This window comes from Sphaeramia orbicularis, chromosome 15 (genome assembly GCF_902148855.1).
Source record: "Sphaeramia orbicularis chromosome 15, fSphaOr1.1, whole genome shotgun sequence".
In the NCBI taxonomy this organism is placed as follows: Eukaryota; Metazoa; Chordata; class Actinopteri; order Kurtiformes; family Apogonidae; genus Sphaeramia; species Sphaeramia orbicularis.
In genome coordinates, this window is record NC_043971.1 from 14,340,446 (window position 1) to 14,359,725 (window position 19,280).

Sequence of the window (19,280 nt, forward strand, 5' to 3'; positions counted from 1 at the left end):
CCTAAATTTTATCATATCACCTCCTGCTCCAGACCCCTGGAGCAGTGTGGATCCCTCGTGGTCTAAAGTGGGGGGGCATTCAAAGGAATGGCCTGTGTAACCTGAACTTGATAGGTGTTCTCTACAATATATATTTCCTTGTTTTTGATATTAAAACTTTCTGTTTGTATCCAAAAGACATGTGGTCAAGGACATTTAGAGAGCACATTTTCTCTTGAAAGAAACTGAATGAAGTTGCCATCTAAGGTACTGATACGAACCACAGGAAAGAACTGAAAAATCTGGAAATGTACTTACACTCAAAAAGTCTGTCAATACTTCTGTCACGTTTTAGGTATCTGGTTATTGGTCTTTGAGCAAATCTTGAGAGAAACTCTGTCATTTCCCATGATCCCCACTCCCACTCTCTGTGGAGGACCTCCACCAACTTCTTAAGATCATGGTCGACTGGTTCCTCAGGACTTCCCTCCTCTTTACGGTGTCCAGTTTCTGCCATTTGTTCTTTGTCCTTATTTGAAGGTATCTGAAGGCTCTGATCTTTTGACACCATGTCCACAACCATGTCCACCAGCTTCTCTCCCTGATCTTCAAGTTCACTCTGGTGTTTTACTTCATCAATGAAGGCAAAGTATCTGTTCCCACACTGCTCCACCAGCCAGATGAGAGCCTCCCCTTCTCTTTCAATGTGCTGCTCAATGTCAAAGTTTCCAAGACACTGAGCTCTATTGAAGACCACTATGGTGTTCTGCCAGACTGTCTCACCAAAAGGTTTCATGTTGTCTTCTATGATCTTCTTCTGTTCGTTGGTAAATGAAGTGTCAGCTGGTATCATTAAGAGGAAAGCACGGCCAGAAGAAACCTTGTCGTGGGATTTTTCTTTGGCAGATGTGTGGCCTGTTTCCTCATCCTCATCTAATGCCTTCATGATCTCAGATCTGACAGAATTTGGCACCAAACTGGCAGAGAAGTATTTCCACCATCCAGGGGTATCTACAACAGTCACCTTCAGTCCATTTTTCATGACTTTTGTGTCTTTGTCACATGTTTCTGTTCTTCCCTCTTTTTCAGGTATGCCCAAAATGACACTACTAATTTCAGATTTTGAAGTAAAAACCCAACCGAGCATGACGATGGTTACCTCAGACATGGGTGATCCTGAAAAGAGATTAGTGATTGGTCATAAATGATTCAAAAGTTTTTTTTTCTTGTCCATAAATGTAACACTAATGCATATCTAGACATACTCATAATGTATAGTAGAAAAACAATAAACTTGAGAGAATCCAATACCAAAATGAAAATTCTAATTCCAAGTAATGATGTAAAATCAAAGGCTCAGAGACGTCTGATAAAGACAACATTTGGACATATCAGTCATGAACGGTTTGACAAACATGTTTATCTGGTAACTTTAATAAAAATACAGATTATATAATTGGACATCTAAATGACATGCAAGTACTCCAATATTCTATAACAGTTTTCTAAAATCTGGTGGAGAGCACTTCATTTCACCTCAGTGGCTTAAATCAGGAATCTGCAGTTTAGGAGATATTATGAACGATGATGAATTAAGAAGCTTTCAGGATTTGAGTGAAACCTTTAAACTGTCATCAAACTTCTTCTTTTTATATCTACAATTACGTTCTGCCTTGAGGGCAGCAGGTGTATAGATTGACAGGAAACCTACTAATCATCCAGTAATGGAATTAGTTAAGAGAATATTGGGGCTAATTGAAGGACACGTCTGCAATTTATACTAGTTTGTTGGAACATGCAGAGAATCCTTCAGTGATAAACGTGTGGAACAAGGATTGCGCTGAATCATCTATAGACTGGCCTAGAGTGTGGAGGAATATTACTCATTCCTTATAAAATCTAAGTAATAAATTAACCAATCTCAACTGCCTATATCATACTTATTTAACACCAAAGTGACATTTCATGATTAAGCTATCTCCTTCTCCAAATTGTACTTTATGTGACTTGAATCAAATAGGGACGTTCTTGCATATTATGTGGGAGTGTCCGTCAGCTCAAAATTTCTGGCAACAAGTTGTAAAACTTCTCTCTGATGCACTTGGTTTAGAGTTCTCTCCAAAATGTATGCTTTTAAATGATGATTCTGGGCAAAATTTTAACCATATGCCAGTGTTTTTCAACCTTGAGGTTGGGACCCCACATGGGATCAGCTGGAATTCAAATGGGGTCACCTAAAATTTATTTTAATTGATAAAGAAAAAAAGAAAAAAAAAAAAGAAAAAAAAAAAAAAAACCTTACTAATAAACTGAAACTGAAGCACTGTGGTACTGTTTATCTTTCAAATGTTCTTGTGGTTGGTTTCAGATGCTGCAGCTTAATTCATAGTTTGAGTTCTTGTTTGTTCAGTATTAATTGTCAGCCTTGTAAATCCAAGCTGGACTGACTGTACATATCCTGACCAAGGAAAATAAAATTCTCACTTTGTCTAGTAATCTACACCTGGCTTTTCTGCCTCCGTCCATAATAATATACATTATACAGACTAAATGTCAACTAAAATGAATTTTTATTTAAAACGTAGTACAGCAAACTATTACATGACCAAAAACAAATTAATTTTAGCAAAAAAAAAAAAAAAAAAAAAAGTTTCCGTTTTGAATGTCTGGGGTCGCTAGAAATTTGTGATACAAATTTCCTTTTATTTTTGTTAGACAGATGGAAAAAGAGTTAATTCTTTTATCTTAACATGTTTCAGTTACAACCTGTTGCCTTCCTCAGAAGGGTCACTTGTTGTTCCTGTGACGTGTCATTGTCAGCTGTTTTATCGTGATTTTTCAGGCAACAGGGGGCGATCCTAGCAAACCTCAGAGCTCAGACAAGGGGAAGCGTGCGGGGGTTTGGAGGGAGGTGGGTTGTTCATGTTCACATTTTTACTAAGTGCTGTGAGACATGCCACACCGGTAGGTATAACTTTAAGGGACTATAAAATCTGCAGGTGTTTTGTATTATTTTTCTTTTATCTTTTATTGATTTAGGTATGACTGCCAAATGTAATGATGCATGTATGTATGTGTATACGTGTGGACATGTGTTTATACTAGGGATGGGAAGATTATCCAATACGCATTGATACACCGGCACGCGCGTGCACGATCTGAGTGCACCGGTAGAGAAACTGCGAGTGAATGAAAAGTTTGGAATGGTATCGCAATGCATTGGTTATTGAATTTTTGTATCAATAAAATTCAATCCGTTCAATAGAATATATTTTTACTAGCATTTAAAAGTGTTACTGTTTATTTGGGTAAAGTTTTTCTTTCCCTCAGACCCACGTTAACATGTGCCGAGGATTCGCGGATGTGTACACTGTACACTAACAGTCTGAGCTTCGTGGATGCACTGTGGCACGAGCGCCGCGGATGAATACTGTAATGTGTGTATGTGAATCTGACAGACATAGAAGGGAAGTGACGACATGTGGTTTATGAACGGGTACTGCGTAACTGATCAACTTCTTAACCTATCTGAATACTGCCCTACAAACCACAGATACTTCCTTAGCCCTTCATACCGGAGATACTCCCCTAAACAGTGTCATACATATCCAACAGCACATCCCAGAATATCTTGCTCAGGTGTCTCTTAAAGTGACAGAACCTTTTTCTGTTTTACCTTCATTACAAATACATTTCATTACAAACTGATTCGGTGAAGGAGCAAGAAGTTGAGTGTTAGAAACATGCAGAGAAAAAACTTTGGAAACAAAGTCCTAACTTTTTCCTCTGACTGAATGTGAGGCACCTGTTCTGAAATTGAACTAAAGCCACTTTGTAAAAAGTCATGGTCTTATTTGATTAATAAATAATCAAGCTCATTGAACTGCACTGCATTTTTTTTTTTGTTTGTTTGATTTTTTTACCAGAAACAAGCGAGTAGGTTGGATTTTGACATTGGTGGGGACACAAAAGTGCTCGAAGGCAGTACTCCTGAAAGTTGATGTTTTTTTGCATTTGCAATCATAATTTCATGTCATGTACAGCTGATCAAATGAGCAAACAATCATAGTCAGAAAAAAAAAAAAAATCAGTAATTGACATGTTTATGATGCATATCTGAATATCTTAAGACAATACAAGAATTTAATGCATTCTGTAATGTTGTTCTTGTGTCTAACATCCATTATGATTTAACCTCACCTGTGAATTTACAGCCTCTCCTCCTCTACCTCCTCCCTCCTCTCTACTGTTTGTCACCTGACATAAATACCTGTGTAAATGCCATGTTGTTCTCTTCAACAGCAGGCTGACAAACCAGTTGCTTCCCATGGAGTATTCGCACCGCCAAGTCAAGATGCGTATCATATCAGCCTTACAACTAAGATTCCTAACCCTAGTTTATACATATATCTTATTTATTTTTTTGAGTTATATCTTGGTTCATGTCTTGGCACATGTATGTTTATATGTTTAAATTTCTTGTCTGCACTGACATACATATATTGATTTGCACTTGCTTCCCAATAAAAAAAATAAATAAAAAGTCTTCTCACCTGCCATGTTCTCCCATGTTTTCTTGTGTTTGATTCTTCTTTTTCTGTTTTCTGCTCCCTTGTTCACTTCTTCCCTCTTTTGGAGAATATTCTGGATCACATTCTCATCAGTTTTAAAATGTCTTCCTCCATTTCTCTCCACCAGAGTCTCAACCTGGTCCAGAAGAGTTTGACTCAGAGTTGGACGGGTGCTCATGCAATCAAACACGTACCTTCGTCCACATCTGTCAAGGAGTTCATCCAGGTCTTTTCCTTCCCCAGTGATGTATTCTTCAATAGTGATGTTGTCCAACCAGTCTCCACAGGTAAACAACACAATAGTGTGGTTCCACACATTTTCCCCATAAAGCTCTAAGTGGGCCTTTACTGCATTAGCACATGCACTTGTGAAAGGTAAGTCCACCTCAACCAGCAGAATAAAAGCATGTGGTCCTGGTTCACAGCGGGTCACACTGAGCACCTGTTCATCTTTGACCAGTTCTGATGTATCACACAGATGGTAACTCCTCAGCCACACAGGAGCTTTGACCAGCTGGATCACCTTACCGTTCACCTTTGCTGAATGTGTCTTACTCTGAGCAGTTCTTTTCTCCCATTCAAAGTCTGTTCCTCCTAAGATTCCATTTGCAATAGAGTTAACTCCACATCTTTGTGATCCAACAAGGACGAGGCTGAAATTTGGAGGTTGTCCTAAAAAGAGAGAAGAACACAATTAAAAACACAAGTTTACCAACAGAATAATATGTAATATACAGTATTTACTTCGCCTACACAGTGCATCACTGTTTGTACTCACCCTTTGAGTCTGTTCGTTGTCTTGTTTCCATTGCTGAGGTATTTGTCACTAAAATGTTCACATTAAAGAGAGAACAACCTGCTACTACTTTTTACAAATAGGACCAATGTCCCTGTATTTCACCATCATGTTCTATCAAGAATGAATAACATGTTGCATTTATGAGGTCATCAGGTTCTGCTGCTAGTCTGTGGTCTGGATGCAGGAGATTTATCCGCTCTATCCTTTACAGCCCTGTATTTGAAAACTGTCATCTCATTTGGTGTCAAACAACCTTTCTCTACACTCTGTCAGTGCTCAGTATGGGCGTGTTATAGTGTTGCTATAACCAGTTTGATCATTACATGCAACGAACACCCACAACCGGTTTGTTTTAAAGGCAGGTCCATTTCCAAGTGCCAGGTGCATTTCACAACCTCATCATGAATCGTTTTGACAGACAACATGAAAACACATTTGCATGACAGAATTCTTTTAAAGTGCACAATGACGTAAATAAAATAAATATAACAAAAACTAATCTGAGTCAATCTGTTAAAAAAATGTTATTGTGCATTTTTAAATAATATTTTGTGTATTACACGGTGTCACTTTCAAACTGTTAAATGACATATCCTCCTCCATTAATGAAAAATCTAGAATGCATACTTTCTGTTTTCTACAATGAGACTAAATAATGTAAATCTGAATCAATTTGGTAAAGTTAACACATTTCTTGTTAGAGCTACACAATATATCATTTAAACAACGTCATTGCAATGTACGTCTGCACAATAGTTCAATCGCAGGTCCTGCAGTGTAAGAGGCAAATGAACTCAGCGTGTTCTCGTCTAAGTTCAAGGGTATCTCACACACACTGAACACAGCGATCCATCAATCACAAACGTTCTTAATCAGTTTTAAGTGAGTCGCTGGTAACAACATTGAAAAATGAGCAACAAACAAGTGAAAAGCACTGTAACTAAGACTTGGTGCCAAAAAGGAAAGCAACGAGTTATCTGGTATTATTTCGGGTACAAGAAGGATGATACTGAAACGTGTTCTGTGTCAGCAGTGCCTTGCGATTGTTGCCACAACGAGGAATGACAACTAATTAGTTTGACCATTTACGATGGTGCCACACAGCTATTATATCCTCCTGAGTATTTTTTCATATAGTAATATATATTGCAGGGTTAAAAAAAATCGCAATGTCAGTTTTTTCCAATATCATGCAGCCCTATTTCTTATCTATCTCAACTACTTCAGACTCTAAAAGTTTTCTTTACAGTTGGACATTTAAGGGTAGATGAGAAACAGTTCCTATTAGATGTAAAACTCACTTAGTCCAAATCTAATTATAACTTTCCATAAAAGTGCTGGTACATGTGATATTGTTTTTACAGTAGACAATATTCCTCTGGTGACTCAACGTGTCCTTCAGGTTGATAGTTTCACTTTTCTTTGCTCAGTGTGTTTATTTAGAATTAGGAAAAATGCATTTCACATCCCTTTCAGACCAGAGTTTGATTCAGTATTATTACAGTTTTAATTATTTTAATGTTTTCTGTCTTTGTTTTATCAAGGCTTTTTGTATATTGTATATTATTTATAATGTTCTATACGTTTTTGTTTGTATTTTTCTATTTCCATGAACAAATGAAAGAGAAAGATAAATCACTGGTGGTGATTGTACTTTTTAATTACAATAACAGTATTCATAAATGTCATCAACCTTTTACTCTAAAAGTTTTACACAAGTCTGCTTTAGAAATAATTGATATAGACTTTAAATGCATTCACACCTAATCCTTTTCTTTATTATTTTCTTCTAGAGGTTGAAAGGTGCAGGACACAGCGTTATAAAACAGTTTTGTTCCTGTCGCCATCATTGAGGTCAATAAGAAATAGTGACATTGCACTTTATTTACTTATTTAGTTATTTATCCTATTTCTTTGCTCTAGTATTTTGTGACCTCTAATTTTTGAATTTTATGCTCTTACCTTGGTTTTTATCCCAGATACTGTTTTTATTTTCTTGAGTTTTTTTTATTGTGTTTTATTGCATCTTGTTTTTATTTATTTGATCTTAGTTATTTATTTTATCCTTTTACTTATCCATGCTGCTGTACTGATGAATGGTGGACACAGCACTTTTTGTCTTGTCTTGACACTAAATGAAGTAACCTGCCTAACAGGTTCAAGTGTGTGGCTTTTGCAGAGTCAAAATATGCAATCACTATCTACAAAACAAATCTACCCACAGGCATAAATGAAGTGACCTTGAACCATAGTTTTACTGATGAAAATCTCTTTGCTTTAACTGTCACTGTTGTTTTCACGGAGCACCAAAACACTTGAATTCTCATCATTACATTCTGCTCTCAGTTGAGTCACACATGATATCAGATTTTTTTTAACCTTGTTTTAGTCACCTAATAGCAGCTTATAAAGTTTTTACTAATTCAATACTACATATACATATCATTATACAGAATTTTCTGAATGTATATTGTCAATATCAGAATTTCTGTTTCATATTTTATATTTATGTGTATATAAGAGGAACAAAGGCACTTACATATACTTACATATCCTGGCATCATACAGGACACAAGTCACAGTGCACAGTCTCTTTTATTATCTACCATCAGAAAAGCGCTTAAAAAGCTTACAAAACCCGGACTAGAGACTCGCTTCAGAAACAGGTTTTTTCCTCAGGCTGCACGGCTGCTGAACAGCAGCTCAGCCAGAAGGAGGAAGCTGGAAACCTGCAGCCTGACTTACAGCTTTTAGAATTGTATTTATTTATTTTGTGTTTCTGTGTTACAATAGGAGGGATAGTGCTATTTATTAAGTATTTTTACTGTTGCTATGATTATTTGTTTGTTATTTATTTTTTATACCGGGCAGAGAGAGCCAGGGCACACTTGTTTCATTGCCATGGTACTTGTACCCTGAACGCATATGACAAAGAAAGTTGAAAATTAACCATGTTTGTATACACCATTAGATTTTGATTTGCATATAAAATAACAATGAAACCCAACAAACGATACAATGAAAAGAATACTAAAAGATAGTCTGTGTAAAAATAATTAAACTGGTCACATAAATAAATAAATAAATAAATAAATAAATAAATGGAATTACATTGTCTCAAAAAAATTCACCAACGGTTGCTCTTTATTGTAGAATTTGTTCGAGTTTCCTCATTTTGAATAACTAATTTTCTCTACTTTTAAAAAGGACATAACCACGTTAATCCATTGTTTGCTGGAAGGGACTGTTGCGGATTTCCAGTTTAGAAGGAGGTGGTGTTTAGCAATTACGGAGGTAAAAGCTATTACTTCCAATTCTTTAGTAGAGTATGGGGTATACTCTTCCAGAAGACTAGTCAATATCAAAATTTAACATGCCTATTAAAAATTACAGGATTTATTTAACCACTTTAATCTCACACTAAATAATCATTGTTGAAGTGCTGTTACATTAAATTTCTGCAGGGGAAATAAATCTGAGGTCTGCACAATGAAGCTGTAAGTCTGATTTTGTCTTTGGTGAAGCAGGCCAACACTGCCATCTAGTGTTCAATATCCTGTACATTTTTGATCACAATAATTATGGTGTTTCTCATGTTAAGAGAACTATTGGCTCAAGATCTACGCTATCTATCGTTTCACTGACTGTTATATTTAACCCTCAAAGACCTAAGGAGCTGCAGGTGATCAAAAGTACCCACTGATCTAAAACATATGATAACTTTTAAATCATTAATCTTATCAATACTTGTAAATAATTCAGGTAAAATACAGTTTCGCAGGTTTACAAAGTCATCAGATTTGGACATTCAGAGGATCTGTAGCTGAACGTGGAAACACTGCCACCTTCAGCAACACTGATTCACCAGTAAAACCCATGTTCAGTAGTTTGATGAATATTAGCTCTGTTTTTTTTTTGTTCACTTGCTGTATTATTTTCCTGAAAAAGTGACCTTTTTTCATCAGTTTTCTGTTTTCATATAATAACCTCTGAATTTACACTGAGATTTTATGAATATCTAAAAGAACAGCAAAACCAAATGTAGGTAAATTCCTGATTTTTATCGCAAAATGCAGTGGATAATATTATAATAAATGGTGATAAGTCATTTAAGGAAAGGTTAAAATGTGGAAAAAAAAAAAAAAACACCACAAACTAAATGCATATAATGACTTATCGATGTTAAAAAGCTGCATATACAGGGTGTCCCAAAAAAATGTATACACACTTTAAATAATTGTAAAGTAGGTGTTTATTAAATTCATTTAATTTTCAAAATGTAATAGAATTGACAAACATCCTTTTATTGTTTTGTCACCGCCTGTTCTGGTCCAGACACTGCTGACAACACCAAGCAGTGGAATCGCACACATCACAAAACATTTCCCTTGATATTTGCGTACATTCACGTTCCATGGCTGCTCTCAATTCAGTGACTGTTGCAGGTCTCATAGCGTAGACTTTGTCTTTCAGGTATCCCTATAAAAAGAGTCATGTGGTGAACTTGCCAAATGGGTGGATTGGACGGAGGGGTTTGGTTGAGTACCCTCTGTGTTCACCAGACCTTGTTGTAGTGTAAAAATAGTGAAATTAAATTATGATAATGTTTACGTTTATAAAATACCCTTTCACAAAAATGTGAATACCCTGAAAGACAAAAAAATAGGTGCCATTTTAAATTAATATTATGCCTCAACTTATCATTTATAGATGTACACTGCAGAGCGCAGTGATCTACAAAGTCACAAACAGTAAAGAGCAGAAATTTATACTTTGCTAAGTTACAGCTCATATCCTGGAAAATACAATAAAAACAGGTTGTTGATTTTCACATTATACTCATAAGCAAGGAAATGAGACAATAATGCTTACTAATGAGGTATGTATCACATCTTTGGGTGATTCTTCAAAGTTTTCTGAGTGAATGTACTGTATGCCTTAAAATAATCATTTCTATTTTGTATGTTAAATGTAACCAAATTATTTCCAGCCTTTCAACAATAAACTGGACTCACTACATGATATCTAACTGGAAACAATGTGAATATAAATGAATGAATAAATAATACAGTTCCTAGAGGATCACGCAACCGTAAATGACAGTAAAATGTGGTAGAAAAGCATGTTTTCTTCACATGTGTAGAAGATGCTGTGAAATAATTGTGTTATCATGATAGGGAAACCCTTGATCTGAAACAGAGGTAAGACAACAATGCCCAAATGCGCTTTTTTTTTTTTTTTTTTTTTTAAATGAGGATAAATGTACATTCACTGCTCATTTAAGCTACTATATACATGACTAGTCAATGCCCTTTAAATGAATAAAAACAAAAGACTTTTCTCTTTCTGTCCTTACTGGATCCTCCAAGAATATTATCTATTTGATAACATCAAAGCTCTTTTTACCTCATCACCGAATATTCAGCTGTGTATTGCTTTGTTTAATTCTTTAAATCTCTTTAAGATTCCTTTGACTATTTCCTTGATCAAAGGAGACAATCGATCCATCCATAGAGAACTTTCCAAAGATGTCGATCTCTCCATCTGTACAGGAGGTTCTTTACATCTCCTCATGTGAGCCTCACCTGCATCTGGAATAGAACCACACAACATAATACAGTTAATTGCACAGTGATGCATACAGTTGTACTGTGTGCTGCTGTGTTGTAAAGAGGAGGATCTGTGACTTTCTTACTTAGTGCCACCAAAAGATTGACCCCGAATGAATAATCCAAAACAGACACATGGAAACGACATTAAAAACAGTGAGGGTGTTGAAATACTCACCAGCATCTTCTTTACTGTCAGTGAAATACTTTGCGAGAACATGCTCCATCATACGTACTTCCCTCCTGGCCCACTCCCTCTCAAACAGCTGCTTCCACTCAGACTTGAACTGGTCTTTTTCAAACATGATCGACAGGATATCTGTACAAAATGAAGAATCAAATCTGTTTCAGTATTTAGTAAAGATGAACTGATACTTAAAGGAAAAGCAAAAAAAAATCTGTCTGAAGTTTATATCCTTTTTAAATGTATTGTACATTAAGTTTAGGGAATTACTTACCAAATGCTCCACATTCTCTTTGGAAGTAGATTTGCAGTGCAGTCTCCAACACCTCTTCCAGACTTCTACCACGCAGTTCATCTCTTAGTATCTTTTCTATCTCTTCTCTCGTATGGCTCGACTTTGTAACTGGATTAAAATCACATCAGCTTGATGTTAGCTTTCTTCAAAACAGATATAAACACAATTCCTTAAGTTTTGCAGTGTTTTCTACCTTAAATTCTAAGCTTCCCTATTACCTATTAAAAGGAGGTTGAATGTGTGGTTTTACTTGATCTAGACAGGGAGAATGTTATTAATGCTTTCTTGTCAAACCCAAAAGACATGTGGCCAAGGACATTTATAGAGCGCTTTTTTTCTTAGTTGCCATCTAAAATCTGGAAACATGTACTTACAATTAAAAAGTCTGTTGATGCTTATGTCACGTTTTAGGTATCTGGTAGTTGGTCTTTGAGCAAATCTTGCAAGAAACTCTTTCATTTCCCATGATCCCCACTCCCACTCTCTGTGGAGGACCTCCACCAACTTCTTAAGATCATGGTCGACTGGTTCCTCAGGACTTCCCTCCTCTGTACGGTGTCCAGTTTCTGCCATTTGTTCTTTGTCCTTATTTGAAGGTATCTGAAGGCTCTGATCTTTTGACACCATGTCCACAACCATGTCTACCAGCTTCTCTCCCTGATCTTCAAGTTCACTCTGGTGTTTTACTTCATCACTGAAGATAAAGTATCTGTTCCCACACTGCTCCACCAGCCAGATCAGAGCCTCCCCTTCACTTTCAATGTGCTGCTCAATGTCAAAGTTTCCAAGCCACTGAGCTCTGGTGAAGACCACCATGGTGTTCTGCCAGATTGTCTCACCAAAAGGTTTCATGTTGTCTTCTATGATCTTCTTCTGTTCGTTGGTAAATGAAGTGTCAGCTGGTATCATTAGGAGGAAAGCACGGCCAGAGGAAACCTTGTCGTGGGATTTTTCTTTGGCAGATGTGTGGCCTGTTTCCTCATCCTCATCTAATGCCTTCATGATCTCAGATCTGACAGAATTTGGCACCAAACTGGCAGAGAAGTATTTCCACCATCCAGGGGTATCTACAACAGTCACCTTCAGTCCATTTTTCATGACTTTTGTTTCTTTGTCACATGTTTCTGTTCTTCCCTCTTTTTGAGGTATGCCCAGAATGACACGACTGACTTCAGATTTTACAGCAAAAACCCAACCGAGCATGACGATGGTTACCTCAGACATGGGTGATCCTGAAAAGACATTAGTGGTTGGTCAAAAATAATTCAAAAGTTTTTTTTTTCTTGTCCATAAATGTAACACTAATGCATGTCTAGACATACTCATAACGTACAGTAGAAAAACAAACTTGAGAGAATCCAGTATCAAAATGAAAATTCTAATTCCAAGTAATGATGTAAAATCAAAGGCTTAGAGACGTCTGATAAAGACAACATTTGGACATATCAGTCATGAACGGTTTGACAAACATGTTTATCTGGTAACTTTAATAAAAATACAGATTATATAATTGGACATCTAAATGACATGCAAGTACTCCAATATTCTATAACAGTTTTCTAAAATCTGGTGGAGAGCACTTCATTTCACCTCAGTGGCTTAAATCAGGAATCTGCAGTTTAGGAGATATTATGAACGATGATGGATTAAGAAGCTTTCAGGATTTGAGTGAAACCTTTAAACTGTCATCAAACTTTTTCTTTTTATATCTATAATTACGTTCTGCCTTGAGGGCAGCAGGTGTATAGATCGACAGGAAACCTACTAATTATCCAGTAATGGAATTAGTTAAGAGAATATTGGGGCTAATTGAAGGACACGTCTGCAATTTATACTAGTTTGTTGGAACATGCAGAGACTCCTTCAATGATAATAAATGTGTGGAACAAGGATTGCGCTGAATCATCTATAGACTGGCCTAGAGTGTGGAGGAATATTACACATTCCTTAAAAAATCTAAGTAATAAATTAACCAATCTCAACTGCCTATATCATACTTATTTAACACCAAAGTGACATTTCATGATTAAGCTATCTCCTTCTCCAAATTGTGCTTTATGTGACTTGAGTCAAATAGGGACGTTCTTGCATATTATGTGGGAGTGTCCGTCAGCTCAAAATTTCAGGCAACAAGTTGTAAAACTTCTCTCTGATGCACTTGGTTTAGAGTTCTCTCCAAAATGTATGCTTTTAAATGATGATTCCAGGCAAAACTTTAACCGTATGCCAGTTTTTTTCAACCTTTGGGTTGGGACCCCATGTGGGATCACCTGGAATTCAAATGGGGTCCCTTGAAATTTCTAGTAATTGATTAAAAAAAAAAACAACGAAAAAAACAAACAAACAAAAAAAAAAAAAACCAAAAAAACCTTACTTCTAAAAAATAGATGGTGAGTTGAGAGAGACAATCCCAATACATAAAAGACATGACAAACTCTGAAGCTGAAGCACTGTGGTTCTGTTTATCTTTCAAATGTTCATTGTGGTTGGTTTCAGATGCTGCAGCTCTTTCATAATTCATAGTTTGAGTTCTTGTTTGTTCAGTATTAATTGTCAGCCTTGTAAATCCAAGCTGGACTGACTGTACATATCCTGACCAAGGAAAATAAAATTCTCACTTTGTGCAGTAATCTACGCCTGGCTTTTCTGCCTCCGTCCATAATAATATACATTATATAGACTAAATGGCATCTAAAATTAACATTTATTTGCAACATAGTATAGCAAACTATTATATGACCAAAAACAAATTAATATGAGCAAAAAAAAAAGTCTCCATTTTGAATGTCTGGGGTTGCCAGAAATTTGTGATGTTAAAATTGGGTCACGAGCCAAAAAAGGTTGGGAACCACTGCCATATGCAAAGCTTGCTGTGGCTGATGTACAGTAGCTAAAAAGATGTTGGCGGTTAGGTGGCAATCACTGCACTCACTCACTGTCCATCAATGGATTTATTCTTTAATAGAGATGTTACCTCTGGAGCTCTCTGTTGCCAAGATGAATGGAGCAGGCCAGCGTGTGCTCAAAGCTAGGAAGGAGGGACTTGATGTAGGTTGAGCTATGATTTAACCCTTTATTATTACTTTGTATTAATTTATTTTTATTCATTTTATTTAGACAGGGACAATGTACAATATACATTAACCTTAAACAGGAGAGATGTAGTGTGCCAGGTTGGAGTACTAGTGCTAATTTCCACCCGTAGTCCCTTTGCAGGCTGATGTTATCATTAAAAAAACATCCATCCATCCATCCATCCATTATCCACCGCTTATCCGGGGCCGGGTCGCGGGGGTAACAGTCTAACCAGGGATGCCCAGACTTCCCTCTCCCCCGACACCTCCTCCAGCTCTTCCGGGGGGACCCCGAGGCGTTCCCAGGCCAGCCGAGAGACATAGTCTCTCCAACGTGTCCTGGGTCTTCCCCGAGGTCTCCTCCCGGTGGGACATGCCCGGAACACCTCCCCAGGGAGGCGTCCAGGAGGCATCCGAAACAAATGCCCGAGCCACCTCAGCTGGCCCCTCTCGACGCGGAGGAGCAGCGGCTCTACTCCGAGCTCCTCCCTGGTGACTGAGCTCCTCACCCTATCCCTAAGGGTGCGCCCAGCCACCCTGCGGAGGAAACTCATTTCGACCGCTTGTATCCGGGATCTTGTCCTTTCGGTCATGACCCAAAGTTCATGACCATAGGTGAGGGTAGGAACGTAGACTGACCGGTAAATCAAGAGCTTCGCCTCTCGGCTCAGCTCCTTCTTCACCACAACCGACCGGTACAGTGACTGCATCACTGCAGACGCTGCACCGATCCGTCTGTCAATCTCACGCTCCATCCTTCCCTCACTCGTGAACAAGACCCCGAGATACTTAAACTCTTCCACTTGGGGCAAAGACTCCCCACCGACCCGGAGAGGGCAAACCACCTTTTTCCGGTCGAGAACCATGGCCTCGGATTTGGAGGTGCTGATCCTCATCCCGCTCGCTTCACACTCGGCTGCAAACCGCCCCAGGGCACGCTGAAGGTCCAGGTTCGATGAGGCCAACAGGACAACGTCGTCTGCAAAAAGCAGAGATGAAATCCTGTGGTCCCCAAACCCGGAGCCCCTGGCTGCGCCTAGAAATTCTGTCCATAAAAATAATGAACAGAACCGGTGACAGAGGGCAGCCCTGCCGGAGACCAGTGTGCACCTGGAACAGGTCTGACTTACTGCCGGCAATGCGAACCAGGCTCCTGCTTCGGTCATACAAGGACCGGACTGCCCTTAGCAAAGGGCCCCGGACCCCATACTCCCGAAGCACCCCCCACAGGATACCACGAGGGACACGGTCGAACGCCTTCTCCAGATCCACAAAACACATGTGGACTGGTTGGGCGAACTCCCATGAACCCTCGAGCACCCGATGGAGAGTATAGAGCTGGTCCAGCGTTCCGCGACCGGGACGAAAACCGCATTGTTCCTCCTGGATCCGAGGTTCGACTATCGGTCGGATCCTCCTCTCCAGTACCTTGGAATAGACTTTCCCCGGGAGTTTAAAAAAACAGACATTAATAAAACTAAAACATACAAAAAACAGTATAAAATGCATTTCTATACCTCCATCTATATAAAAAACTCATTCACATCCAACGATTCACTCTTACTTGTCCCATTGCAGTCTGCCACACACACACACTCTAAGTATGTATTCATTTGAAATATCCAGCATGTCATGAAATTTAGAGAAAGATCTGTGGGATGGGGTTGGATAGAATTAAGGGGCTATAAAATATGCAGGTGTTTTGTTATTTTTCTTTGATATTTTTTTGATTTAGGTTTGACTGCCAATTGTAATGATGCACCTATGTATGTGTATACATGTGTACATGTGTTTATACATATATCTAATTTATTTATTTATTTTTGTGAGTTATATCTTGGTTAATGTCTTGGCACATGTACAGTACAGGCCAAAAGTTTGGACACACCTTCTCATTCTTTGCATTTTCTTTATTTTCATGACTATTTACATTGTAGATTCTCACTGAAGGCATCAAAACTATGAATGAACACATGTGGAATTATGTACTTAACAAAAAAGTGTGAAATAACTGAAAACATCTCTTATATTCTAGTTTCTTCAAAGTAGCCACCCTTAGCTCTGATGACTGTTTTGCACACTCTTGCCATTCTCTTGATGAGCTTCAAGAGGTAGTCACCTGAAATGGTTTCCTAACAGTCTTGAAGAAGTTCCCAGAGATGCTTAGCACTTGTTGGCCCTTTTGCCTTCACTCTGCGGTCCAGCTCACCCCAAACCATCTCGATTGGGTTCAGGTCCGGTGACTGTGGAGGCCAGGTCATCTGGCGCAGCACTCCATCACTCTCCTTCTTGGTCAAATATCCCTCACACAGCCTGGAGGTGTGTTTGGGGTCATTGTCCTGTTGAAACATAAATGATGGTCCAACTAAACGCAAACCGGATGGAATGGCATGTCACTTCAGGATGCTGTGGTAGCCATGCTGATTCAGGTTGCCTTCAATCTTGAATAAATCCCCAACAGCGTCACCAGCAAAGCACCCCCACACCATCACACCTCCCCCTCCATGCTTCACGGTGGGAACCAGGCATGTAGCATCCATCCGTTCACCTTTTCTGCGTCGCACAAAGACACGGCGGTTGGATCCAAAGATCTCAAATTTGGACTCATCAGACCAAAGCACAGATTTCCACTGGTCTAATGTCCATTCCTTGGGTTTCTTGGCCCAAATAAATCTCTTCTGTTTGTTGCCTCTCCTGAGCAGTGGTTTCCTAGCAGCTATTTGACCATGAAGGCCTGATTCACGCAGTCTCCTCTTAACAGTTGTTGTAGAGATGTGTCTGCTGCTCGAGCTCTGTGTGGTATTCATCTGGTCTCTAATCTGAGCTGCTGTTAATTTGTGATTTCTGAGGCTGGTGACTCAGATGAACTTATCTTCAGCATCAGAGGTGACTCTTGGTCTTCCTTTCCTGGGGCGGTCCTCATGTGAGCCAGTTTCGTTGGAGCGCTTGATGGTTTTTGCGACTGCACTTGGGGACACATTCAAAGTTTTTGAAATTTTCTAGACTGACTGAGCTTCATTTCTTAAAGTAATGATGGCCACTCGTTTGTCTTTACTTAGTTGATTGGTTCTCGCCATAATATGCATTCTAACAGTTGTCCAATAGGGCTGTCAGCTGTGCATCAACCTGACTTCTGCACAACACAACTGATGGTCCCAACCCCATCAATAAGGCAAGAAATTCCACTAAGTAACCCTGACAAGGCACAGCTATGAAGTGGAAACCATTTCAGGTGACTACCTCTGGAAGCTCATCAAGAGAATACCAAGGGTGTGCAAGGCAGCCATCAGAGCTAAGGGTGGCTACTTTGAAGAAACTAGAATATAAGAGATGTTTTCAGTTATTTCACACTTTTTTGTTAAGTGCATAATTCCACATGTGTTCATTCATAGTTTTGATGCCTTCAGTGAGAATCTACAATGTAAATAGTCATGAAAATAAAGAAAATGCGAAGAATGAGAAGGTGTGTCCAAACTTTTGGCCTATACTGTATGTGTATATGTTTAAATTTGTTGTCAGACACAGACAGACATACATTGATTTGCACTTGCTTCCCAATAAAAAAAAAAAAAATTCTTCTCACCTGCCATGTTCTCCCATGTTTTCTTGTGTTTGATTCTTCTTTGTTTTCTGTTTTCTGCTCTCTTGTTCACTTCTTCCCTCTTTTTGAGAATATTCTGGATCACATTCTCATCCGTTTCAAAATGTTTTCCTCCATTTCTCTCCACCAGAGTCTCAACTTGGTCCAGAACAGTTTGACTCAGAGTTGGACGGGTGCTCATGCAATCAAACACGTACCTTCGTCCACATCTGTTGAGGAGTTCATCCAGGTCTTTTCCTTCCCCAGTGATGTATTGTTCAATAGTGATGTTGTCCAACCAGTCTCCGCAGGTAAACAACACAATAGTGTGGTTCCACACATTTTCCCCATAAAGCTCTAAGTGGGCCTTTACTGCATTAGCACATGCACTTGTGAACGGTAAGTCCACCTCGACCAGCAGAATAAAAGCATGTGGTCCTGGTTCACAATGAGTCACACTGAGCACTAGTTCATCTTTGACGAGTTCTGCCGTGTCACACAGATGGTAACTCCTCAGCCACACGGGAGCTTTGACCAGCTGGATCACCTTACCGTTCACCTGCGCTGAACGTGTCTTATTCTGAGCAGTTCTTTTCCCCCATTCAAAGTCTGTTCCTCCTAAGATTCCATTTGCAACAGAGTTAAATCCACATCTCTGTGATCCAAGAAGGATGAGGCGCAAATCTGGAGGTTCTCCTAATAAGAGAGAAGAACACAATCAAACACAAGGTTACAAACAGAATAATATGTAATATACAGTATTTACTTCGCCTACACAGTGCATCACTGTTTGTACTCACCCACTGAGTCTGTTCGTTGTCTTGTTTCCATTGCTGAGGTACTTGTTAATAAAATGCTCACATTAAAGACAGAACCTGCTACATTTGCTGTGTGAGAAATGCAAATGTTGCTTATTCTACAGCAACTCCCTTTCATATGTACTTCACACTGGGCGTGTTGTAGTGATGGTATAACCAGTTTGATCATTATCTGCTAAATACCAACCCACAACCAGTTTAAGGCAGGTTACATCACATGGTCGCACACTTTTTCACAGACAACATGATAAAACCTTTAGATAACAGAACCCTTTTATGGTGCATAATGACAAATAATTATAACAACATGTTGAGCTTTGCTGCTTCACCAGTGTTGAACTTGAGGAATAATTTGACGGAGGCAATGGTAA

At 38.7% G+C, this 19,280-nt stretch overlaps 1 protein-coding gene across 1 annotated transcript in view; it reads right to left on the reverse strand.

Annotated features, from left to right (window-relative positions):
* Positions 1–19,002, reverse strand: part of LOC115434579 (uncharacterized) — a 40,985-nt gene extending 21,983 nt beyond the window's left edge. The window contains exons 1-3 of the mRNA XM_030156615.1: positions 18,892–19,002; positions 18,095–18,787; positions 298–1,155 (exon numbers count right to left, since the gene is read on the reverse strand). Of these exons, the coding sequence (XP_030012475.1) occupies positions 298–1,155; positions 18,095–18,787; positions 18,892–18,922 (1,582 nt within the window). The 5' untranslated portion in view covers positions 18,923–19,002. The remainder of the gene's footprint in view (positions 1–297; positions 1,156–18,094; positions 18,788–18,891) is intronic.
* Positions 19,003–19,280: the final 278 nt, after the last annotated feature.